At 38.6% G+C, this 26,043-nt stretch overlaps 1 protein-coding gene across 8 annotated transcripts in view; it reads left to right on the top strand.

The window, feature by feature from the left end:
* LOC117416528 (activated CDC42 kinase 1-like) overlaps positions 1–13,538 on the top strand; it is a 121,167-nt gene extending 107,629 nt beyond the window's left edge. For all 8 annotated transcript variants that reach the window (XM_034027654.3, XM_059034588.1, XM_034027650.3 and 5 more), the window contains 4 exons: positions 1,757–3,204; positions 6,440–6,535; positions 8,767–8,894; positions 9,653–13,538. In XM_034027654.3, coding sequence (XP_033883545.2) covers positions 1,757–3,204; positions 6,440–6,535; positions 8,767–8,894; positions 9,653–9,659 — 1,679 coding nt within the window. In that variant the 3' untranslated portion in view covers positions 9,660–13,538. The remainder of the gene's footprint in view (positions 1–1,756; positions 3,205–6,439; positions 6,536–8,766; positions 8,895–9,652) is intronic.
* The last annotated feature ends 12,505 nt before the right edge of the window (positions 13,539–26,043 follow it).

Raw genomic sequence — 26,043 nt, 5'->3', positions numbered from 1 at the left:
AAGGTGTTTAGAACAACACAATTTGTTTTGCATTAAAGTATCAGAGTGGCATTAAACAATACTTGTCAATTCCTAGGTACAGCAAGTGGATCACTGTTTAAAAAAGGAATAGCTCTCACTCATTGTATTACTTGTGACTCAGTTTTGAGAACCAATGTATTTGAAAAAAACAAGCACCTGCCACCCCCTGTAAGGTTGTAAAGGCCTTAATGGTTATCACAGTCTCACCTTTTAGTCATGTAGTTTTGCACATACAAAACCTTCTCACAGTTCCATGGAACTATAACTGCCTTTGTATAACTTTGTTCTGTTGTTTTGCAAGGGGCACTTTGTTCAATTTACTCTGACATGCAATTTAAGATCTATTGATGCAGGACTTCTCATCTTACCTAAAATCAGGCTATGCACAGTGGGTGACAGCCTTTTGTTGTGCCGCACCACGACTGTGGAATTCTTTGCCCAAAACGACTCTCTGATAGTGGATATTTTTAAGTCGCATTGAATTTATTATGCCTTTTAATGTATCATGTTTTAGTTGCTTGGTTGATGTTCTGTGTGGTTTTTATGTATTGTCATGTGTTTTTGTGTGTATCCTTGTACAGCACTTTGAGATTCTTGAAAAGCACTTATAAATAAAATGTATTATTATTATTATTATTATTATTATTATTATTATTATTATTATTATTATTATTATTATTATTAATTTTGATGAAAACTGGCTTTGCGCTTCCTAGTCCCCAAAAAGAGGAATTCCTTTTACAAGAGCCTGCAAACCACTGAGATGGAGGAAGTATTGTTCTAACATTTACAATAATGACGTACATTATGTTAAAAGCCATTGATTGGTTACTGATACATCATGAGTTCTACTTTCGATATGATTATTTTCATAACCTGCAGTTCAATTTTCTGCCTAGATGATAAATGATAGCTATGACTTTAATAACGCTGATTGTGATAGGTGTTCAGACCTCAGAAATTACACAAGCTGAGCTGCATATGTTCTTAGTTCTTGTTCCTGTTTTTAACTTGATTTTTAAATAAACTCTTGATTTGATTTTAAGAAGACTACTTAATTATTTTTAAGAAGAAATCGAACCCACCTTACACCCCTCTGTTCCACAGTTTCAATAGATTTCAAGATGACCTTTTTGAGTGGAATTTTAAGAATTTTAAGTCAGTAATCTCCTTATCTTTCCACTCCCTTTTTTGTTTTTTAAAACTTGAATTTAAATTCAATCTGTGCCAATGTTTCTATGGTGATGACTGTTATCAAGATGTTATTAAGGCAGGTACTTAATCTATCTTTACAAAGTGTTAAAGATAAATAATTAATCATTTAGAGGCTGTGTCAGAGAGCAAAACCCAAGCTTTAATATGCATAGTACAGTAGCACCAAAGTTATTCAGTTACCCAACGTTATAATATACCAGATGTGTAAAATACATAACAGTAAATTATCTACTTTAGTCATTTTATTTTTTAACTTGACATGATTTCTTGAAGTAGTGGTGAACAGGAAGTACAGCAGAGTAATTACAAATCTAAATAAAATTTACCAAATGTCTGAATATAGGAGTGTGTGAGATCTAACAAATTAATCTATCTATTGATAGAGTAATCCATAGATTAACACCTGACCTGTTTTCTAACCGGATTAAATGCACAAACCTTATCAAGTTGCATATCTCTCTTCCAAATGCTTTCACCTTAAATGACTAAATTCTACCTTTTCTTGTGTCTGACAAAACAGAGCCCTGCTATGACCCTGTTACTGAGGAGGTGGATTTCACGCCCACAGGCTTAAAGAAACTATCCCTGAAAAAACAAGGACCAGCCAAGGGTCTCAAACTGGTGAAACCAGCTGCGTGGGTCACTGGCACAAAAATAATTGACCGGCAGTGTTTGGGGGGCAAGCCAGCAGGGCCCCAAACCGACGAGGTGTCTCTGATTGACTTTGGAGAGGAGATTCCTCCAACCAACCCCTCACCAGTGGTGGAAATACAGATTCCGATGCTGGCTAAATTAGCTTTGAAGGCGGACTCAATACTTGACAAAACCCCACCCCAGAGTCCTACCAGGGTCCTTCCTCGACCCCTGCACCCTACACCTCTGGTTGACTGGGACTCCAAACCCCTGCCTCCCCCTCCTGCTTATGACGACGTAGCTCAGGATGAGGAGGACATAGAGGTCTCTTCCATAAACAGCTCCGAGCCTGTTCTGTTGGACGGGAAGTCCAAATATGGCACAGTGAATCTCCAAAAACTTAAGGAGAAGGGAGAGACCAGCTTTGGCTATGTCCAAGAGACTGATTCAGGGGAAAAGCCCAAACTGGATGACAACCTCTTTCTGCCCTGCAAGCAGAGCCAACAGACCAACTTCTCAGCATCTGCAGAGATCTTCGAGGAGCTCCAGCATGAGTGCATGAAGAGACTGAACGTTCCTGTGGTCTCACCTCAACCCTCCTCCCCCAGCCCCACAAACCTGGAGCTCCGCAAGCAAATCGTCTTGTCTTTCTCTGAAGAGAAGCCACAGATCCCACCACGGATACCTATCCCACCTCGGCCAATCAAATGGAACGATTACAGCCGCTGGTCTGGGGATCTGTCTCCGGCTTCGGGAGGCGAGGAGGATAAACCCCCTCAGATCCCACCTAGAGACCCTTTATCCCACCCCAATTCCAGAACTCCAAGCCCCATGAGCCTCCACGTGGGCTCCCCCCAGCAAAGGTCAAGCCTTTGCTCGACAGTATCCTTTGGTTCCTACCTTTCCACCTCCCCAGGCAAGCTAATGCCAACTACCCAGAGCTTTGCATCGGACCCCAAATATGCCACGCCCAAAGTCATTCAAGCACAGGGCAAGGACTGCACTAAGGGGCCATGCATTCTGCCAATTGTCAAAGATGGGAAAAAAGTCAGCAACACGCACTACTACCTCCTCCCAGAAAGGCCATCCTACCTGGACAAGTACGAGAAGTTTTTTAAGGAAACCGAAAACCCGGAAGACGGTTCCACCAAACGCAGCGCTACCACAGCGACAGTACGACCCATGGTGTCCGACTTCAAAGCCAACTTCTCCTCCAACAATAGCAACCTGGGGGCCAAAACCATAATAAAGACGACATACAGCCTGCAAAAGCTCACCTTTGACGGGCCTGTTGGGAAGGCAGAGGGAGCCAGGCCTACTGACAAAATCAGATTGGTAAGTATTAAGAGCTGTGGTAAGAGTGCTTGTGAATCTGGGATTTATAATGAAGCACCTGAAAGGCTCTTTCAGAAATACTTGTGGTGTTAAATATCTATAGCTGTCAGAAATATTAGTGCTGTACATATCTTAAACAAACTAACAAAACAAAAATTTGATGGGAGTCCGGTGGTAACAACCAAGACTGAGATCACAGTACATTGCTGAGCCTGATTTCCCTCAAGCTACCACACACTTTGAGGCAAAAACAGGGAGAATGTGAACAGAAAGCACTGTATAACATTGGGCTGAAATTAAGTCATTCAACAGGATTTCATTAGGTACCAGAAAGCAACAGCAACATGGAATTCTATAGTTGTGTTTTAAATATCTGAATATCCCTAATTTAAAGTACAGAAATAAGCAAAGACCAAATGATTTGAATTACAAGAAAAAGGGAACCAGCGGATGGAAACATTTTAAATTCTTGGTTTATCATACAGTATGTGCCCCTAACCAGAGTTTAGGGTGGAGGAGAATGTACATTGATGCTTGATTATCATACCTGTTTTATAATGTGGTTAAAATAAATTACTAGCTTCCCTGCTTGAGAAATGTAATACATTTAGGGACTACCTTTCCCAAATGTACCTCATCATCTTCCTATAAAATCCTTAAGCTACAATCCTTACAGTAGTTAAAGAATTTCAAAATTCCTGCAGACCAGCTGGCTGAACCAAATAATGAAAGCTTTTTTAAGACGTGGAAATTAAAACAATTCGTAAACAGTAAAAATATAGTTAACCATATCAAGGAGACTGAGGCCAAGGAGACTAATTATTGCAACTCATTTTCCTAAGACACTGCGATGCAGTGCCCCGATTTTATCTTGTTTCCATTAAAGCAATTTCGTTTCAGAAAAGCACATTTTTCGCATTTTTTCGTTGTACTCTTTGTAACTTTGAAAACTGTATAAATAAATGCAAAGTGTATAGTGTACAGAACGTATAAGAGCAGGACAGAGGAAAAAATAAATAAGGCAGCATTAAACGTTCTTTACACACTGATACCATCAAAACAGCTAAGCCGTAAACGCATATGAAAATATGAAAGAATACAAGATAACTAGTGTATTCAAATTTAAATCAATAAGTGTAGTACTTACCTAACTGGTTGTTCTAATGCACTGTTGAAAACTCGATTGTTAAAAAAGAAACGAAAACGTATTGTTTTTAACTGGGACTATTTACAAGGTTGTTCAATTTATTTGTTCATATATACTTTTGCTAGTTCGGTGAGGTTTGTTGGCTTTAGGCTGTGTCTCAGCTGAGAATGCACAACTCCATAAACTGAAAAACTTCTTTCCACATCGCAAGGGAAGCAAACCTTCATTGGAGACCAAAAGATCAGTGAATTGGTGTCCTGGGGCACTTCCAAAGCCTCAGCTTGATATCCTCCCATTTCTTTCGCAGTGTCCTCTGTATATCCAGGTAAGGAAACCAAAAGCGAGTCATTTCTGTCCAGTAAGTTGACAAGGTTCGGGTTCAAAAGCCTGACAGCTTTAAAAAACCCAGCAGCAGGCTGGCAGAACTTGGGAGCAGGATCAGATGGTTTCTTAGCTAATGCAAAGTACTGTTTAATTTTCTGCACAGAAAGCTCCAACGATTGTTTTGCATTAACAGTATTCAAGGGTAAAGTTTGTAGTTGGTTTGTAAAAAAAGAAAGGAGATCCATTACATCGTTGTAGACACTTGTTACACACTGATTGGGAGACTTACTTTTCAGAATTCTACTACAGATTGGGTGACAGTCGGCAATATAGCGGAACAGATCTGGATTTTAGTAATTCCACTGTATCTTGACACATCGTGGAAGCAGAACTTTCCATTCCTATTTCTAGAAAAGCAGTTAAAAGCTCTGTGTTTTCATTGATGTATTGGACAGCATCAAACCATGTTTTCCAGCGGGTAACAATTGGCTCTGGAGGTCCTGGTACCTTTTCAAGTGGCTTTCCTGTTTTTTCTGACACGTACTTTCGGTAACTCAACTTGCGTGCAGCTGATTGTTTGAAAGATTTTTTCACTGAATGCAAGTGTTTGGTTGGCAAAGGTAAACTGCCAACCAATAAGTTTCCGATAAGTGCATAGAAATGCGCTGTATATGTGACATGAATGGAGTTCACAGCCATGCCTTTGATAACAGACTCCTAACATTTATTCATATATGCAGCATTATCAGAAACAAATATAGCGATTTAGTTTCCATTAAGTTCTATACTTGTAGAGAGTTTTGACAATTGACTGCACTATTGTTGCTCCGTCTGTTTTTTCTAGGAACACAGATTGTAGAAGTTTGACTGCTGGACAGTTATTCTTGTGATCGATTTTGTAAACTAAGATATTCATTACAAAGCGATCTTCGTTGTCTGTCATTTCGTCTACCAATATAGACAGCCATCCATCTTTAACAAACTCGAAAAGTTCGCCTCTTTGAGCTTGGAAAACTTTAGGCGTGTATTGTTTCCTCAGCCAGTCGGCTGATGGTGCGACTCCCATAGTTTTCATGTTTTTTTCCAAAAATATTCTAGGGTTGTCTACCTTTTCCAGCGGGTTATCTGCTTTTATCGGTGCTTTTGTCAGCTGAAATCTAGCCAAGTCTCAGCTTCGCCAGCTTCTGAGCAGTAAATAAACTTGAAACAGTAACTTGCTTTTTCCCAGTCTCATAATAATCACTCAGCACTAACTGCAGACGTTTTCTTTTCAGGTGTTTCTCACTTTTAAGATGCTTGACACAAGTGTCCTTTCTATTGTGGTCTACTGCTTTGTTACACACAAAATAATACATCATCCGATGAGTGGAACTCACCAGAAGGAAAATCTTTTTTGCGTTGCTTAGCTGAAATGTGGGATGTTGATGCACGTCTAGCAGCCATAGTTGCAGTTTAAAAAGGCGTTTTTGTTGTTTGTTTTACCTTTAACCAGAGCGGCAGGAAGCATTTAGTAAAAATGAAATGCACCCAGAAATAATATTTCATAACAACTAAATGTTTAATTATTACATTATGTAGTGTTTTCGCAATACCCTCCCTAAAAATGAAAATTTTCGCTTTGTTGTGATTTTTCTTGCTCACGATAGAATCGTGGCCATGTGCGTATGTCTTCATTTCACCTACAGTACCTCTTCTGAGCAGTGGCTATTGCTTTTAGTCCCAGGTCAAACCTTTTCCTCTCTTACCTTCTTGTTTTGTGTTCAGGTGCAGGAAACTGTTCACGGGGTGACAATGGAAGAGTGCCAGACGGCTCTACAGAACCACTGCTGGAATGTCCAGAAAGCTGTGCAGTACCTCAAGGTGCCTTCCTATGATGAAAATAGATAAACAACTGAATGACAAAAGTAGTGGTATATCCAGTTGTTTGCAGCAAATATTTTGCAACAAGCATAAAACAATTAAAACCGTTGGCACTTGATAAATCCCATATCCCACATTACACTTCAGTACAGCCGTTTAAACCATTTAATATTAAACTTAATTATTTATTTTTAATAAACACTCTGGGGGGTATATATTTTCCTGTTAAAGAAAATGGAACAAATGCTTAGAGCCTGATTTTATCAACCTATACTCTGCCAGGATAAGCCAGTACTAATAAGTGCTCTAAAACAAATCAAATGCAAGGTATACGTTGATAAAATTCGAAACATTCAAATTACAGCTGCCAGCCTTTTACGTTTTCAGTACAAGTGACACCAGCTTGCTCTGTACAGTAAACAACATACATGGGGTTTCCATGTGGGTCAATGGCGATGCGCGTGCACGTTTGGGAGAATTATTCGGTTAAATCAGGTTTGTGGCCGAAAAAAACGGCCAAAGAGAGGGGTAGGGTAAATATAATTTACTTGTGTAAATGACGAAATACACGGGAAAACCACGCCCAGTTTCACATGGAAACCCGCATTTCATGTGTAAATGTTAATGAGCATGTTTATCCTTAACTATAAATATTGCAAGGGATCAGGTCAGTTGTTACTGTGGATTCCAAGACGGCAGAAAGTAGTGGCTGATGGGTGATTTTATGGTTAGCAGTGGAGTAGATCAACTTAATGATAATGCGGGCGGCCTTTTTTTATTATTATTTTTTTTGCTGTGTCTTGTCTGTCATGTTGTATATATCTTGTGGGTTTACAGTTCTGTATAAAACCACTTACCACAAACTGCGTTATGCATTTGTTATAGTATTAAAGCAGCTGTTTGTGAATACCTTTCTGTAAAAACTACGCTATAGTTAAACACAAAGAGCAAGTGAGCTGCTTAACTGAATTAATTCCCATCCTTTTTTTGATCCCAGCTATGTCCAAAGACAACGCGCGTCTGCCCTCCACGTTAATAAATATAGTTTGTGAACTGGATGTCATAAGCCAGCTCAATCGCCCAAAACAGCGCAACAACATCCAAGTTGTTGATGCCCTCTTAGAACTGACCAAATAAAATTGCAAATGAATGTATTGATTGTGTTTTATGTGTTTGCATCATTAATATTTAACACAGCAGTAAATCCAACACAACTTAAAAGAAAGGAGAGCATCTCTGACAGTACGAGCCTTCTCAAATTGAAGAGCAGTAAAGCACATTATTAACCAAGCAGGCACGAGGTATTTTGCTTTATTACAGCAGCTTAGATCCACTCGTGTACCAGTTCTCTGCGCATGGAAACCACATTTTCACAAAATGTCACTAGTAATCTCCAAAAACAGCACAAGTACTTTACGCATAGTTAATTTACATATCAAACCCTACCTTTCCCATCATTTGCATGACGTCGGGTGAAAAGCCCGGTTTACTCGAGTAAAATAAACTGAGCGAATGGAAACCCCAAAAAGCATTTTACACGAGACATTTTTCTCTGTAAATGTCTTGAGTTAAAAAAAAAAAAACTTGCATGGAAACCCCATGATAGAGAAATGACATGTCAAAGGTTAAGCAGTTGTTGTATGCATCTTAATTAGTTATGAGTACCTTAGAATGCTTTAAGCAGATAATAGTCCTAAAAATAATAACATAAAAAACATGGGTTGTTGCTAAAAAGTACACATGAAACCAAAAAACAGGCATTCTCAAAAGATCAACTGATTAGTCATCAGCTTCCATTCAGTTACTGTATTGCCCAGCCCTTTACTGTGTCTTATACTTGGGAAAAACTTTATGTTTTGATATACAAGACCCCTGTAGTAGATTATACAAATGTCTATCTGATGTCAACAGAAGAGAGTCCCCCTCCTCCCCTGTCACAAAAAAGACCTGGTACAAAATCAGATTTTATCAATTAATCCGTGGCCAATTCCAGATCGCTTTGTTGCGACACCGAGAGAAGAGCCACCAATTAAAAAAAAAGTTTAAAATGGAGAAACACTGGTACTGCGTGGGAATACAATTTGAGAAACAGGAATTGTGCAAATGGTAGTAGCTTAGTGTCACATTTCAGTAAACTAGCACACCCCAGTTTTTAATATATCCCCTCCCATCAGCATTCAATTCAGAAACTGCAAAAATAAAATAAAATCTTTCCCGATACCCTCTTCCAGGTTGAGCAGTTGTTCTGTCTGGGGCTGAAGACAAGAACAGAATGTCTTAAAATCTTAGAAACGTATGACTGGAATCTGGAACTGGCTTGCTCACAACTACTGGACTCCTATAGCACACTGAGGCAAAGGTAGGGGGTCTCATTAGAGGGCATTTCAAATCTGTCCTTTTGCATGTGTCACTGCACAAACCTAAATGATGTGAATACAATGTATTACAATCATTCCATAAATCTGGGAAGTATTTGAACACTTCTCAAACAAAGAAACTAGTTTTGACAAGTTTAGTTTAGTTTCATGGAGAAATTAACAAACAATGAGGAGGAAGTTAGAGTTAAGTATGTTTTCAGTTGGTTGTTGTAAAGCACTGACATCGCTAGTGGACTCTCTGGCACTGGTAGTCATAGATACAGGGGAAAGAAGTCAAAGGTTTAACCACCTGTCTTGGCTGCTGGTGTAATTGTTGTCTTTTTAATGCTTGTCTGTCATCTGGTAGCTTAAAGTGTTACACAACACATTGCTTTCTGTACCCTGGTATTATTAGGACATTTAGTTGTAAACATAATCCAGATTGTTTAGATTTTTTTATTCAAATACATTGAGTCATAAATAACCTACTACACTGTACCCATTCTTTGTCATGAAGGAATAACTTTACACATCATCAGGAAGTCAAATACAGAACTAGTTTTCTCATTTCTGATAATCACAAGCCTGAAGCAGAAAAGCTCTGTGCAAAAATCTTCTACATGTTGTTTTTCCTTTTTATTTCAGTGAACGTCCTTGTTTGGCTCCAATATCAAATTAATTCATATATATATATATATATATATATATATATATATATATATATATATATATATATATTGTCTTTTGTTTTTATTTATAGGCGATGACAAACTGCAATTAAGAAGAACTCAAATCCTTCAGTTATTTTGGCACCACTGGTTTTGTCCATGGAATGTGTGGACAGAGAAACTGCTGCTTGACTAGGAACAAAATCTCGACAGGATTATTGAATACAGTTCCTACCTACGTCCTGCTGTTCCCATTTTAATACTGCATATTCAGACTAAAGGTCAATGCCAACCAATCCAGTATTTCTTCTGAAAAAAGTTCAGCTTGTGTGTGTGTGTGCTTCTAAACAGCGTGCTTTATCTGGGAGGCTCATTGTATATATATATATATGCATAATTTAATTTGGATGTTGTGTTCATGTTTTATTTAATTGTTTTTTGAGCAGGTTTGCTTGCAGATGGTTCATTGAAAGACATTTAAACTGATGAGATCTGTTTTTTTCCCACAAAACCTTTCTCCTTTATCAACTGCTTTGAAAGTTAGCTGGTAATGATACCTAATAATGCAGGAAGCAGCTAATAGGTTATATACATGGGAGTCTTATTTCTAGCCACAAATTCTGCTATAGGAAGATATTACTTTACATTAAAAGCAGAAAACTAATGGGGCTATGCACAAGCCTTTCACATCCAGATTCAAAGCAGTCCCCCAGTAGACATTAGTCCACATCACAAAACCACATCATACAGCACAATGTTCGTCTCTGCTTAAGGACTGTGCATGGAGTGTTCCAGTCAGGATAGGTTTGGTGTAAACTTACTTTACAAATTCAGTTATAGCCTTTAATGACTTTTAACTGACCAAATCAATAACATGCTAGAGAAAGCAAGTTTAACACAGACATCAAATCCTTTATAATAAATGCCACCTGTGCAAGTATCTTGTCTTGCAAAAAGACAGACTTATAACTAAGCAGTATTAATGGCAGTCTGATAAATTACTACTTTTACTATGACCTAAAGTTAAGACTTCAAATGCTTTTCCCTGTCTTATTACAGGAGCCTCTTGTTTGAAGCACACAGTACACTTGGACACCACAACCAGTTATGAGCAAAACTTGATTTCAGTAACTATTTTTAAAACTAATCTCGTTGGGGTGATTTTGAGGATACTAAATTATCCACCAGAATACATTATTTTAATAATCAGAGTTATTCAAGACAATACGTACATTTAATATTGCTATAAATATATACTGTTTCTTTATTTTTTTACATACATGTTTCAGTGTTCTGCATGATTCATTGTGTATGCTGGCTGCAAGGAGGGGACATGGAGTTTGAATCCGTAGCCTGTAGACCTGTTTAATTCTCACTGACAAATACACATGCTGTACAGTCTCTAAATGATTAAGACAACTGACAGTGGGCCACTTGTTGGTTACCACTACTGACCAATTTTAATATAGACACACAGGTGGAGATTTCCAAAGCTTGGAAATGTATATTGACTAAATCTCTGCTATGACAGTCCTGGAACTAAAAAAGCAAATCACATTTTGGTGATTAAACAACACTGTGAGTGAACCAGAACTTGCATTTAAGTAAATCCTGTTTTGGAAATACCCTCCTCCACCCCAAGTGATTGTGTGACCTATTGGGTTTTAAAAAATATTTTCTAACCTACTTCTTATGCAGCAATCAGAGTACCCCTAGCCCCCAGACACATCTTGGATAAATGTGGGGGGAGTCTGAAATGGCAGTCCCAAAGTGAGCAAACACCCCACCCTGTGCAGCAAAACTGTTGTCTAATCCTCAGGTTGATAACTACCTTCCCCAGCAATGGGATTTTTTTCCCACCTGTCATGATATGTTCAATTTCCAGGTAATAACCCACAATGCTCCAACATCACCTGAGGTGGGGTGTGGGTTTACTTTGACAGTTGCATTGTTTTTCCTCTTTTTAATCACATGGTTGAGGTGTACACCGTGACATTTAGTACTGTAGCTGCAACTTATTAAAAATTCTAACAAGTCTGTATGCTTTTGGTATATCACCAGTACAGTCAAAATGGGATTGCTTCACATTGAAGATTTGTGATACTTGTGATACTTGCAGGTATTTCAATTGCAAGGACACTGCATATGTAATTTAGCCCTGATTTATTTGTAACCCTCTGTGGCACACATCACTGCAAATTAAAGTATTGTTGTATTGATTTCAGTCTAGGCCCTAGGGACATGAATTTGAGCATTTAAACCTAATTGAACATACTTTTGAGGGGTAGAAATCTGGCTTTATTAAGAATCAGAACCGCATTTTGTCTTAATATCATAATCCATATAACATATTTTGAAACATGCGTTATGCATTACCTACAGGTAGTGGACAAAAAATGGAAACGCCTGGGTAAATGAGGGACACCAAGTATATTGAAAGCAAGGGCTTCCACACAGGTGTGGCTCATGTGTTAATTAAGCAAATAACGTATAAAAATGCTGGACAGGCCTGGTTGCCTATAATTATGGCTGGCATGGCTGCAAGAGGAGACCTCAGTGACTTTGAAAGAGGGGTGATTGTTGGGGCGCGTTTGGCAGGAGCTTCAGTGACCAAGACAGCTCAACTTGCTGATGTTTCACGAGCACCGGTGTCTAAGGTGATGTCGGCATGGACCTCCGAGGGAAAGACATCATCGGCAAAGGGCAACAGTGGGCAGAAGCACATACTCCAGGATTGTGATATCGGTGCATTAATTCAAAATGCAAGGCAAAACAGGCGAGCAACTGCAGATCAATTGACTGCAAATTTCAACCTGGGGCGCGAGCAGCCAGTTTCATCAAAAATGGTCCGCCAAGAACTCCACAGAGCGGGATACCATAGTGGCCCAACGCCCTATTAAGTGACTTTACATTGATGTTTCCATTTTTTTGTCCACTACCTGTATATTACAGTACAATCAGATGCTGAATCAAATTACATTTAAAGAATATAAAAAAAAGTAAATTCCTTCGCTAAATACAGAAAAACAAAAACAAAACCTACATTTTCAATGTTGAAATGTGTTTTGTTTCCTGTACTTTTAGCACTGAGTGATGTCTCCATCTCCAAATAATGTTTAAAGGATATCTGAATGGCACTAGTTAGTAAGTCACCTAGGCAAGGAAAACAGTCAAATGAGTAATTCATCTATAAATACAGTATCTCATGTTCTCTGTCTTTTATTATAGAACGGTATTATTAAAAATACACAAGTTTTGACTTGTAAGTTTGGATTAATAATTGTTTATGTTTTTGTTTTGCTTGTATAACACAAATCTAAAAAAGCCACAGAAATACCAAACACTATTTCATGGATAAAAACACTCGCAAGTTATGTGAATAGGTATGCCACAGAGGGTTAAAATAATTACTTGACTTGTTTTAAATCTGTATGACAGCCATAGGGAGGCACATAGCAAGAAAAAGGCTATTTTATGCAGTGTCAATTTTCCTTCACCTGTAACTATTTGGCCTGAACCCAATGTCAGTTTTCAAAACAAACTGCGTAGAAGACTTCTTGTGGCTGATCTTGTGGCTGGTATACTTTGAGATTTCATATTGTACACAAATTACTTAAAGGGTGTCTATAAGGTTGTCTCTTTCAATGAAGACATACTGTCCATATTGGCTGTGTGTTATACATTACATGTGTTTTCTTCGCTGCTGTTGTTTTATAATTAGTTCACTTTGTATTTGTTAACCCAGGTAGTTATTTGAGTGCAGTACAGGTACCTGAACTGACCCATTTTATTTATTAAAGGAAATATTTGTGATTTATTTGTTAAGAGCATTGATGTATCATATGTCATATGTATAATGCATCATATGTATAATGTGTAAAAGGGTTCATTATGTTGTGTAGGAAATGCACAAAACAGAGAATGCTGCAGACCTGGAAATATATACTGCATTTTCTATTAAATACGAACTGTTCTGTATCCATTTTGTAAGTGCATGTCTATTATGTCCCCATTGCTTGGCTTGGACAAGTTTTTTTCAAATGATCAGGGCTAACTCATGTGTTGGATCACTGCAAGCTTCAAGGGTGAATTTGTGTTATGGATGTTATCAGTTTGCTTGCCTTACAATCAGTAAGCCTGTTATTGTTTCACTTCCTTGGTTATTCCACCACAGCAGTGCAAACATACTTGAACATAAGGCTGGCAAACATTTCTTTAACCTAGTGTAGTACTAGGTACAGGTATCATGTTTCAAAATATAAAAAAGCAGGTTTGTTATAACGTGCTTCTTTCAAAACTGCATAGCCATTAATGAAACTACACGACAGGTACGATTTATGAAAATGTTTTGTCAGCTGCAACCATTTCAGATTTAAACCACAATTTCATACCCATACGGAACAGAAATATATTTTTTAATATATAATAAGAAATGGATGCTAGTTGTATTTTCCCAACATCATTCTTGAATTAAATAGAATATAATAAAAATATATTATCAAGATACTTTATACATTTTTAATACACCACAATTGGCCCCTTTTCTAGGTATGAAAAATATGTTTTGTGTATTTAACATATAGAAACGTGTGTGTGTGTGTATATATATATATATATATATATATATATATATATATATATATTGTTAATTTTAAAGTAAATATTTTGAGAAATGCATTATGTATACATTCAGCATACAGTATGTACTTGTGTATGGCATAATAAAAAACAAGCATTGTAGATAAAGGAAATTTAAAGTCATCTTTATGGATTACTAAAGGAAGCAACTTTTTTTAGGTTTTTTTTATTGCCAACAGAGTGATTCACCACTCACTAATGCACACGTACACAGGTATCTCCCCATTCTTGCGGACGCACACACCTCTCAGTGTGATTTTCGTTGATAAATAACAAATCACAGAAATACTCCCAAATTAACCATAAACATGTAAAACAATAACTTTATCACAAATTATCACAAAAACAATAATCAAATATTTACAATAATCAACAAATAGCAGTTTCCACACAAAAATCCCAACCCCCAGCATCCTTTGCAAGTAACTCATTTGCATGAGTCTGCTCTGACAGTACCCATTTTGACAAAATAAAATGAGCAAGATGGGCTGAATGGCCTCTCATTTGTAACCTTTCTTGTGTTCTTATGTTCTAATGCTTTGTATAATAAATATATTGATTAATATTAAATTAAAAAAGGTAAATACATGTTTCAGTACAATTAAATATATAATTTATGTACTGTAGGGAATATATATTTAGTTAATGTTTAATCAATGTCTAAGGTCAACATCGCATATTAACATCATTATACATGTCAGGGAAACGTATGAATACATTTTTAATGTATTTTTATTCCGTTCCAAAATATTCACATGTTTAAATATATTTTTAATATATTTAAACAGCATCCATAAATAATGTTTTTAAAATGTATGACAAATGTAAGGCAAAAACATAATATATTTAAAATGTATGGTAAGTTTGTTGTAAATTTTTATATATATATATATATATATATATATATATATATATATATATATATATATATATATATATATATATTTGTAAGTCTTGTCTGCCTAAACCCAATCTAAATCTAACTGTGCAATCCGTCTTGGAATTATGTGATTTTTCTTTTCTAAATTTACAATCAAGTATGCTGTATAAACACACACGTATGTATACCAGGTATGGTTTATCTACAGTAACACTCTTGCTTACGTAATGGAGGAAGTAAATTAAAAAGTTATACAAACTTTGAATTACAGGTTATGCCTGAACACTACTACTGTTTGTACTGGTAATTAAAATGAAAACTTGGCTAGTGAATTTTTCTTCATTATTATTTTCAAAAGTACAGTATCTGCTTTACGTTTGTATTTTAACTCGATCTAACGTGATTCCCATGAAACACAGGCAAATCCCACAGTTTACAGAACACAGTAAAAATAAAATATAATAAATGGGGATCACCATGATACCGTTTGAGATTCATGTCATTTTATGTACAGCTCTGTATGGCAATGTAAAGATTAGGTTTTTAGATTTTAGTCATGAATCTTTGTATTTTTTTTTATTATTATTTTTATGGTATTTCAATGTAAAAATAAAATATTATATTTTACTGTAAGTGCAATTTCCATGAATATGGCAAATCTCATTAATGAGAAACTCTTCTAAGCATGCTAACACTGGATATGTCATTGTTCTAAACATGCTAACTCTGGAGATGCAATTGTATTTATGTAAATTGCTGCATCATAAAGATGGGTAGAAACATATTTTGCTGTCTGCCTGAATGTTATGTTTTCCACAGTGTAACGGCGAGCAGCCCTGTACGTGTTATTTATTTATTTTTAGGACGGGGTAATAGAATAACTGCTGGCTAGTTAAACCGCTCGGCCACTGTATAAAAAGCCTGCTTCGCCTGGGGTCGCCGGGGGCTCTACTTCGCCTGGGGTTGCTACCAGTCCTGCCATGCGGCAGGAAATAATGTGGCTGGAGCCCCATGAAGGGGAGCTGCCGGCCATGAAGAAAGGGGGGGAGGTCAGGAGACCAGCTCCCCCAGCTGCACTTTCGCGGCAGTAGAAGTTGTGGTCGGAACCCCACGGAGGGGAGCTGCCGGCCATGAAGAAGGGGGGGGAGGTCTGGAGACCACCCCCAAAATTTCCTTGGCCGGAGGAGCCGGCCTGTGCGCGGTTCACCGGGACGCTAGAGCTGTTTGGGTGGGAGGAGGACATCCTGCCTTGGCCGCCCCCGGAGACACCTTGCTTCCCCTGTTCCTGGGCTGGGACTGTTATCTGGGACTTTGGGACTAAGGGGGGAGGTGGCCGTTGGGCCATGTGTGCTGCGCACAAGGGGGGCATATGTAACAGGGCGAGCAGCCCTGTACGTATTATTTATTTATTTTTAGGATGGAGTTTCCCCCTCCGCCCCGTGCAGATTATTGTTTTGTATTTGTTTTTTATTATGATTTAGTTATTGTATTTATATGATGGCGAAGCGCCATGTCTTTTGTTATTGTTTTGTTGTTTATAAATGTGTCGGTGTAGCAGTGTTTTGTTTTGTTATTATATTTGTTTAGTAGCATGGATGGGTAGCCCCATCCACAGTAATTTCAAAAAACTTGTGCAGATTGTGGCTGAGGGGTAATAGAATAATTGCTAGCTAGTTAAACCCCTCGGCCACGGTATAAAAAGCCTGCAGCTCTCCAGCTCATGGTGGGTGTTAGAGCGGAGAGTGAGAGGAGTGAGAGAAAAACAAAACTAAAACTAAATACAGGATCAGTGAAGGCTATTGCTATTACTAACAAAGAACAACAAAAACAACTAGATTCTGTCCTATTAAATTACACCCCACTATTAGGGGTAAACCTTTGTTTATCACAACATTGTACTTGTTTGAAGCTTTGCCTAGTGTTAAGGTGTCTTAGCAATGCCTTGTATATATATAACACTGTGTTGCAATAGCCTGTCAGTATTGTTATTAGCTGCCCAGTACTGTTTCTAACATCCTTAGATTTATATATCCATTACTGAGTGTTTAAAACAGATCCTTAAACTAAAGTGCATTGATAATAATAATTTGTACTTCAATAACATCCATCAAAGTACAGTATACAAGTACAATTGGGTAATAGTATTTTATTATTATTTAGAAATTATGTTGACAGCTATTTTATAAGTACAGGTTTGTGTCAGTTTAATCTAAATTATAGACAGGCCTTGTTGTGCTGAGTTGAATTCTCACGTTGCAGGGGTGACATGAGAGGGATGGGCATGAAAATATTTTACTATTTACAAAATACCTATTTTCAAAATAAAAATGGTATTTTCAATTTTTATTTTAAGTATAATTTGCAGGGATGACGTGTGACAAGAGCAGAGATGGGCACAAACATAATTTACCATTTACAAAATACCTTTTTTCAAAATAGTTTTTAATATATATATATACAGACATGCTCAAATTTGTTGGTACCCTTACAGCTCATTGAAATAATGCTTCATTCCTCCTGAAAAGTGATGAAATTAAAAGCTATTTTATCATGTATACTTGCATGCCTTTGGTATGTCATAGAATAAAGCAAAGAAGCTGTGAAAAGAGATGAATTATTGCTTATTCTACAAAGATATTCTAAAATGGCCTGGACACATTTGTTGGTACCCCTTAGAAAAGATAATAAATAATTGGATTATAGTGATATTTCAAACTAATTAGTTTCTTTAATTAGTATCACACATGTCTCCAATCTTGTAATCAGTCATTCAGCCTATTTAAATGGAGAAAAGTAGTCACTGTGCTGTTTGGTATCATTGTGTGCACCACACTGAACATGGACCAGAGAAAGTAAAGGAGAGAGTTGTCTGAGGAGATCAGAAAGGAAATAATAGACAAGCATGGTAAAGGTAAAGGCTACAAGACCATCTCCAAGCAGCTTGATGTTCCTGTGACAACAGTTGCAAATATTATTAAGAAGTTTAAGGTCCATGGAACTGTAGCCAACCTCCCTGGGCGCGGCCGCAAGAGGAAAATCAACCCCAGAGTGAACAGAAGGATAGTGCGAATGGTAGAAAAAGAACCAAGGATAACTGCCAAAGAGATACAAGCTGAACTCCAAGGTGAAGGTACGTCAGTTTCTGATCACACCATCCGTCGCTTTTTGAGCGAAAGTGGGCTCCATGGAAGAAGACCCAGGAGGACTCCACTTTTGAAAGAAAACATAAAAAAGCCAGACTGGAATTTGCTAAAATGCATATAGACAAGCCACAATCCTTCTGGGAGAATGTCCTTCAGACAGATGTGTCAAAACTGGAGCTTTTTGGCAAGTCAGCTCTATGTTCACAGATGGAAAAATGAAGCTTTCAAAGAAAAGAACACCATACCTACAGTGAAACATGGAGGAGGCTTGGTTATGTTTTGGGGCTGCTTTGCTGCGCCTGGCACAGGGTGCCTTGAATCTGTGCAGGGCACAATGAAATCTCAAGACTATCAAGGCATTCTGGAGCGAAACGTACTGCCCAGTGTCAGAAAGCTCTGTCGCAGGTCATGGGTCCTCCAACAGGATAATGACCCAAAACACACAGCTAAAAGCACCCAAGAATGGATAAGAAGAAAACATTGGACTATTCTGAAGTGGCCTTCTATGAGTCCTGATTTGAATCCTATCGAACATCTATGGAAAGAGCTGAAACTTGCAGTCTGGAGAAGGCACCCATCAGACCTGAGACAGCTGGAGCGGTTTGCTCAGCAAGAGTGGACCAAACTACCTGTTAACAGGTGCAGAAGTCTCATTGAGAGCTACAGAAAACGTTTGATTGCAGTGATTGCCTCTAAAGGTTGTGCAACAAAATATTAGGTTATCGGTCCCATCATTTTTGTCCATGCCATTTTCATTTGTTTTATTATTTACAATATTATGTTGAATAAAAAATCAAAAGCAAGGTCTGATTTCTATGAAATATGGAATAAACAATGGTGGATGCCAATTACTTTTGTCAGTTTCAAGTTATTTCAGAGAAAATTGTGCATTCTTCATTTTTTGTGGAGGGGTACCAACAAATTTGAGCACGTCTGTGTATATTTTTAATAGAATTACATTTGCTATTATTCTTATATGCCTTATTGTGCATGTATGAATCTCAGATCCCATGCCTAATGTTGCCAGTTGTCTTGGTCATTATCAAGTACATGATGAGAAAGCTATCAAACACTGTTCTCTTGCTAATGATGTACCATTTTATATTTACATTCTCTGATCCCCTGTCACCTACGTGCCCTGTTATTGTGAATCAACATTCTCAGCCTGTGATGGGGTGGTGTTGGCAAGGAGACTCAGAGACCAGAAATGTTACAGTTTACATAACACAATCCAAAAACAACAAACAACATACCTGTGGCACCACACCACAAACCCATGTGTTTTTGCAGGGCAAAATTTAAAAAAGAGATGGTATTTTCACCTTGAGGATACAAGGCTCTTTATTTTAGTTTTTTTTTTTACATAAATTTATGAATTTAAAAATAGGCAAACAATTTCCAACTCAAGGTAAATATTTCTATTGTAAGCAAAATTTTCACTTTTTACTGATTTTATGGGAATTTATCAGGGTGAAAATCAGTGCATATAATTCATTTCCCTGTTTTCCTGGTAAATATTGAATGTATTATTAAGGGGGTGGATGGGAAAGCAGCTAATCAATCTGAGTAGCTGTGTAAAGATGTTGAAGTTAACCTGCATCAACATTGCTGTATGTTAAAATAACTCATATTGAACTAAATGGATCCATTATTTACAAAAATGTAACTACCACATTTAAGTCATGGTCTTTCTTGGTATAAATCTGTATTTTTACATAACAGAAGTAAAAAAAAACAACCTAAAATATATATTTTGTAAATCTCTGAAATTTTTCAACTGTATGGGTCATTTTGAAAGTGTGCCAAGGCAAAACAATGAATTGTAGCATTTTAAAATTAGTTTTATAATATTTAAACAATTTAAATCTTCAAAAACTGTACCTTTTGCATTTTATATTTGCTTCTTACTCTCTTGTGAAAATTGTACATATTAGCAACCATCCAGTCTACCATCACAAACAAATAGTTTCAATTTCTGGAGAAACCTGTTCATCTCTGTTCCAGGAAAAAAAAAAATGCAGGTGAATGAAATATTACAAGTTATTTCAAAACTGGTATTGTAGGTTGCCATTAAAAGACAAGGTGAACAGAGACTGTTCTTGGTGTTATTCATAGCATCGTCATAGCATTTGCTTGTCACTGCAATGTTGTTTGTCATTGGTTTTGTTGTAATCCAATCTGTGAAATGCATTTTGTGTCTGAAATTAGTGCAGGGCTTTGACATAAACAGGGATTTTGACAAAAGCATAGTAAGCAATCTTAGGAGCTTGTATAACTTTTCAAATCCACTACCACTTCGGCTACAACTGTCTCATACATAAACCATTTGAGTTTGCATCTTCATATTATCAATGTTATGGAAATATAATGGCCCTTTTGACCTGTAACCCATATTGACTTTGTGTCAAGATATTCAATACATGGACTTTAAACATTATTTGAAAGTATCTAACATACACTATCAGCGTGAGGTTTTTATAATCTGGAAATGGTCACATCCATAATGCTAATATGAGCATACTCTAGTAAGAGAAAAGTTATTTTTTATTGCATAATATACATCTTTAATAAGGTAGGTTTGCCAAGCAGGTTTGACAAAAACATAATATTATTATACAAGTTGTACACAAACTTTACCAAACAAATGTTATTGAAAACATTATTTTAAATCACTTGGGGGGGGGGGGGAATGACCAGGAAAATGTTATTAGAAACTGGGTATGACACAACCGAAGTGTCAATATGTGACAAACTTAAAAATATGTAGCTATTAAATTGATACTACAATTGATACCTGGAATTCAGACCACTAAAAATGTTGTTTTTTGGTTTAGTTTTTTAAACTGTAACTTTAAATGGTAGTAAATATATATTTTTAAAAAAAGTCCACAGGGGTGTACAATTTTTGAAAGGACAAAATGCTAGAAAAATCTACTTTCTCCCACAGTACATGTCTTGCTGACTGCTTGCTGTTAGTGCTGTAACAAGCAGACTTCCCTCAGTCTTGTACTCTTACTGGCTGTGTGGTTTTGCCAGAAGCTTCTACAGATGGGCATCCCTGTATACTGCTTCCCTAGGTAACGAGACCAAGGTCATTGACCCGCTCTGTTCTCAAATTGAATTACAGATATCTTTAATTGTGCAGTTTTTAAGATATCTAAAATTCATTTTAAGATATCTGTAAATTAATCAGAGATATCTAAAAATTAAATAAAGATATATCAAATCGATTTACATATATCTTTAAATACTATGGAAACCATGTGGATTTTATCTCGAAATAACTTCCTGTTACCATGTATGGTTTAAAGATATTTTTAAATTAACAGGAAGTTATTTTGTTATATCTTTAAATGAACAACAAGTTATTTTGAGATATCTGATAAGTATTTAAAGATATCTGAAAAACATTTTGAGATATCTTAAAATGATTTAAAGATATCTGAAAATGCATTTCAAGCTCCATTTAACACTAGAAGGACCGGAGATATACTCATACCTAGAATCCCCGCAGCCATCTTTCTGACGGCTGTATTCAAAACACTGTAAATAGTATAACGAAAGGAGAAACATTCGCAGAGAGTAGAGACTAATCTGATTACAGCTAAGCACATTGCGGAATGGTAAATCAAATTAATAAAGTAGAATACCGTTCTGTATAATCAAAATACAATCGTTTTTGAGTGGCCGTCAATGTGGCTGCTCCCGGGGCTTTTAGGTATAATGTAATATATCTCCTTTATTTCTGCACTCCCGAAAATGTTAAAACCAAAAACTGCCAAAATGACAGCCGCGGGGCTTCTAGTGTTAAAGATATCTGCAAATCATTTTGAGATATATAAATGAGTACTACCGCCAGGTGGAGACGACGAGTTGGTGCCCGCTTTGTGAGGAGATGGGCCATTCGATCCTCAACTGCCCCTGGCCAGGAAAGGAGGAGGGGCAGCCGGAGGGCAGCTGGAAGGCTTGCCTCAGCATGCGCGAGGCCGACAACCTGTGCCCTGCCTGCGGGGAACGGGGCCACTGGGTGGTTGGCTGCCCCACTCTCCAGGAGGAGGAGGAGAAAGAGGAACTAGCGCCCAGACGGGGGGACCGCGAGTGTCCAGCGCCCAGATGGGGGGGACGCGAGCGTCCAGCGCCCAGACCGGGGCAGCTGTTCCCATCTCCACCAGCAGAGGAAGAGTGCCTGCTACCTCCACCAGCAGAGGAGGAGTGCTGCCTCTGTCTCCACCATCTCCATCAGGAGCAGAGCAGCAGGAGCTGCCTCTGCCTCCGCCGCCTCCTCCACCAGCAGAGGGTGAATACCTGCTGGTTCCACCTTCACCGCTGTGGGAAGATTGCTTGCCGCTCCCACTTCCACCACCAGAGGAGCTGCAGCTGAGTTTGTCACCACCAAAGGATGCCTGCCTCGCACCGCCCAAGGATGGGGCAGCAGTGTGGAGTAGTGGTTAGGGCTCTGGACTCTTGACCGGAGGGTTGTGGGTTCAATCCCCAGTGTGGGACACTGCTGTTGTACCCTTGAGCAAGGTACTTTACCTAGATTGCTCCAGTAAAAACCCAACTGTATAAATGGGTAATTGTATGTAAAAATAATGTGATATCTGTATAATGTATAATGTGATATGTTGTAACAATTGTAAGTCACCCTGGATAAGGGCGTCTGCTAAGAAATAAATAAATAAGGATGCCTGCCTCACACCGCCCAAGGATGCCTGCCTCGCACCGCCCAAGGATGCCTGCCTCGCACCGCCCAAGGATGCCTGCCTTGCATCGCCTGGGGTTGCCTGCTGCTCCGCATCGCCTGGGGCTACCTGTTGCTCTGCATCGCCTGGGGCTGCCTGTTGCTCTGCATCGCCTGGGGCTGCCTGTTGCTCTGCATCGCCTGGGGCTGCCTGTTGCTCCGCATTGCCTGGGGCTGCCTGTTGCTCCGCATTGCCTGGGCTGCCTGTTGCTCCGCATCGCCTGGGGCTGCCTGTTGCTCCGCATCGCCTGGGGCTGCCTGTTGCTCCGCATCGTCTGGGGCTGCATGTTGCTCCGCATCACCTGGGGCTGCCTGTTGCTCCGCATCGCCTGGGGCTGCCAGCTCCGCGTCACCTGGGGTCGCCTGCTTGTCGTCGCTTGGGAACATTGGCACTCCTCTGCTGGGGGATGCTGCCTGCATGCTACTGTCCGAGGTTGTCAGTATGCCACGGCCCCAGTTGCCACTTGGAGGCAATAGGAAGCCTCCGCTCCCACCCCAGAATGTGGACTGGGTCTTTTGGGACTTTAAGGGGGGAGGTGGCCATTGAGGCCATGTGTGCTGAGCACAAAGGGGGGGATATGTGACAGAGTACACCCCGCCCCTGTATTATTATTTGTATATATGTATGTTTTGTATTATTATTATTATTATTATTATTATTATTATTATTATTATTATTGTATTTGAAGGTGGGCTGACAAAGCTGTCCGTCGTAATCATTATTGTGTTTATGTGCGGGCGGTTGAGCACCGTCCGTCTTTTATTATTTACTGTTTGAGGCCGGCGAAAGAGCCGGTCTTGTAATATGTAGTCGTGGGGATGGGGTTAAAACTCCTTCCCTATAACTCTCGTGGGAATGTGACTGGAGCCTTAATAAGGTCATTTATTGATAGGTAATTAAGACTCCAGCCACGAATATAAAAGACCCACTCTCGGCTCAGAGGGAGTTGGATGTTCGGAGGAGTAACGAGAGCGAGAGCAAAAATTAAAAAAACAAAACAAAACTTATAGGATCAGTGAAGGCATTTCCCCAGCCTGACCTGTATTGGCCGTTAGATTTTTGGTTCCTGATTTTGTTTTGTTTAAATATTTATTTTGCTCTGTGAGCAGTGTTTTTGTGTTTAGACTTTTTATTTTATTTTTTGTATTTAATTAAACGGCGCGCAGCGTCTTTTTCCCCTGCAGTACTGCCTGTGTTTTCTTTCCTGCTTCTGGCCTGACGTCACCACACACGCCAGCCTGTCACACTCCATTATAAAGATTGGCCCATTGCTAAACTTTTAAAAGCTCAGTTTGACAAAGGTATCAAACTTCCCATTGTCAGTGATCGCCTAGCTCTTTTTAACTTCTAATGCAGGGCTTTGTCCGCAGAGCCTGTCTTTCCTCCTCGTCTGCAAGCAACTTCAAGCAGTGTCATTCTCTCACCTAATATTCAAAAACAAATATTTGAAGGTTAAAATATCAACTTATTTTCTATACTTTTTGACACTTCTGAGTTCTTGGATCACCGTGTAGCTGATTGCTGGGACTTTTCAGTTACCCTCAAAACCCATGCCTTCTTAAGAATTTAACCCTGGGGGAGTTTGTTCTCGCTTTTTCTATTTACTGCACAGTCTATCCACACAGCCACCATGAGTGGAATCAATATTTATTTTACATTGTGGAACTCTCAGTTAAATACAGGGGTACTATGTTCTACGAGTAGCACAAAGCGTTCTCAGCTAAAGCCGCTTCCATTTTATCATCAGACAACCATATAATCGACTGGTCTTCCCCTGAATTAGACCTCTCTAACCGCATATTCAGCAGTTTGCGAGCTAATGCCTGCAAGGTTTGTGCTTCCACAGCACATTCTACTTCCCTCTGTCCAAAAGCAGCTGCAAGCTCATTTAAACCTGGTTAATGCTCCACCGCTCCACGCTTCAACACAAGATTACCCGCTGCAAACCCCATCCATTCATCAGCTCCATCTGACAGATCCACAATTCATGACAGATTCGGTTGCAATATTAAGTTCTCCGTCGCCAAACAGATCTGTAATAATTTTAACACTGCTGTTTGCTACAACAAATCCTGCAGATATCTCCACATCTGCAGCTTCTGTGGTGATGCTCACTCTAAATCCATCTGCCCATCTTTTCCCAAATGACAATCAAACCTACTGTTAGTCTCCACACCCATAAATGTTCCAGCTCTAGCAAAAGCACTAAAATATCATCCATACAAACCATTTACTTCTTATCTCATTGATGGCTTGTCAAATGGATTCTCCACCGGCCCTTTCCGAAATCCCATCATCCTCTTACATATGCCAAAACCTTCACTCTGCCTTAATCTAACCTCAGACTGTCAGCTTTCTTATTCAATCTGAAATTGATAAAGGTTTTATGGTCAGACTGTTTTTAGGAGCCGAGACAAGCCGATTAAAAAAAAAACAAAAAAAAACAAAAGGCGTATCTCTAGTCATACATGCCCCTGGCATTACATAGGGGCGGTCATAAGGAAACAAGCTGAATGGTACTGTATCAGCGCACAGAGACTATCACGGACATTTGCAGAGCTTTTTTGAGATGTTATAGTAATAAAATAATGACTTGGATTGCATTATTGAGGAGTTTGGTGATAAAACAAGTGAGCAGGAGATGATCGATCGGTATGTACGACTATTATTCTTCTTCTTATTATTATTCTTATTATTTATTTATTAGCATATGTGAAAGCGATAGCGAACGAAAGGGTGGGACGGGGCTGGAGATGCCTAGTGAGTGCTTTGTTGATATGTAGGGCCTTTTAAACCCGTTTGACTGTGAAAAAAAAAAACTTTTAAACAGCGCGTCTAAAATTAACTGCGCGTGTGAAAATAAATTGGACCTGACGCGCCTGACGCGCACTTAATAAATGGACTGCAAAGGGTTAATCACGGACACTTTATTCAGCTGTTAAAAATCCACTCTCCAGTGTGCCCCTACTCTTCCATTTCTCCCATCAGATCCGCTGTTCATCGATTCCTCTCGCACAATCATATCTTGGCACTGGTTCTCATCCCATTTAACCACCCTTGTCTCCAGAGCAGGCCTTCCG

The sequence above is a fragment of the Acipenser ruthenus genome, chromosome 12, assembly GCF_902713425.1.
Source record: "Acipenser ruthenus chromosome 12, fAciRut3.2 maternal haplotype, whole genome shotgun sequence".
Taxonomy (NCBI): Eukaryota; Metazoa; Chordata; class Actinopteri; order Acipenseriformes; family Acipenseridae; genus Acipenser; species Acipenser ruthenus.
Note: the sequence above shows the minus strand (reverse complement) of the source record. Positions and strands in the feature narration are given on the sequence as shown.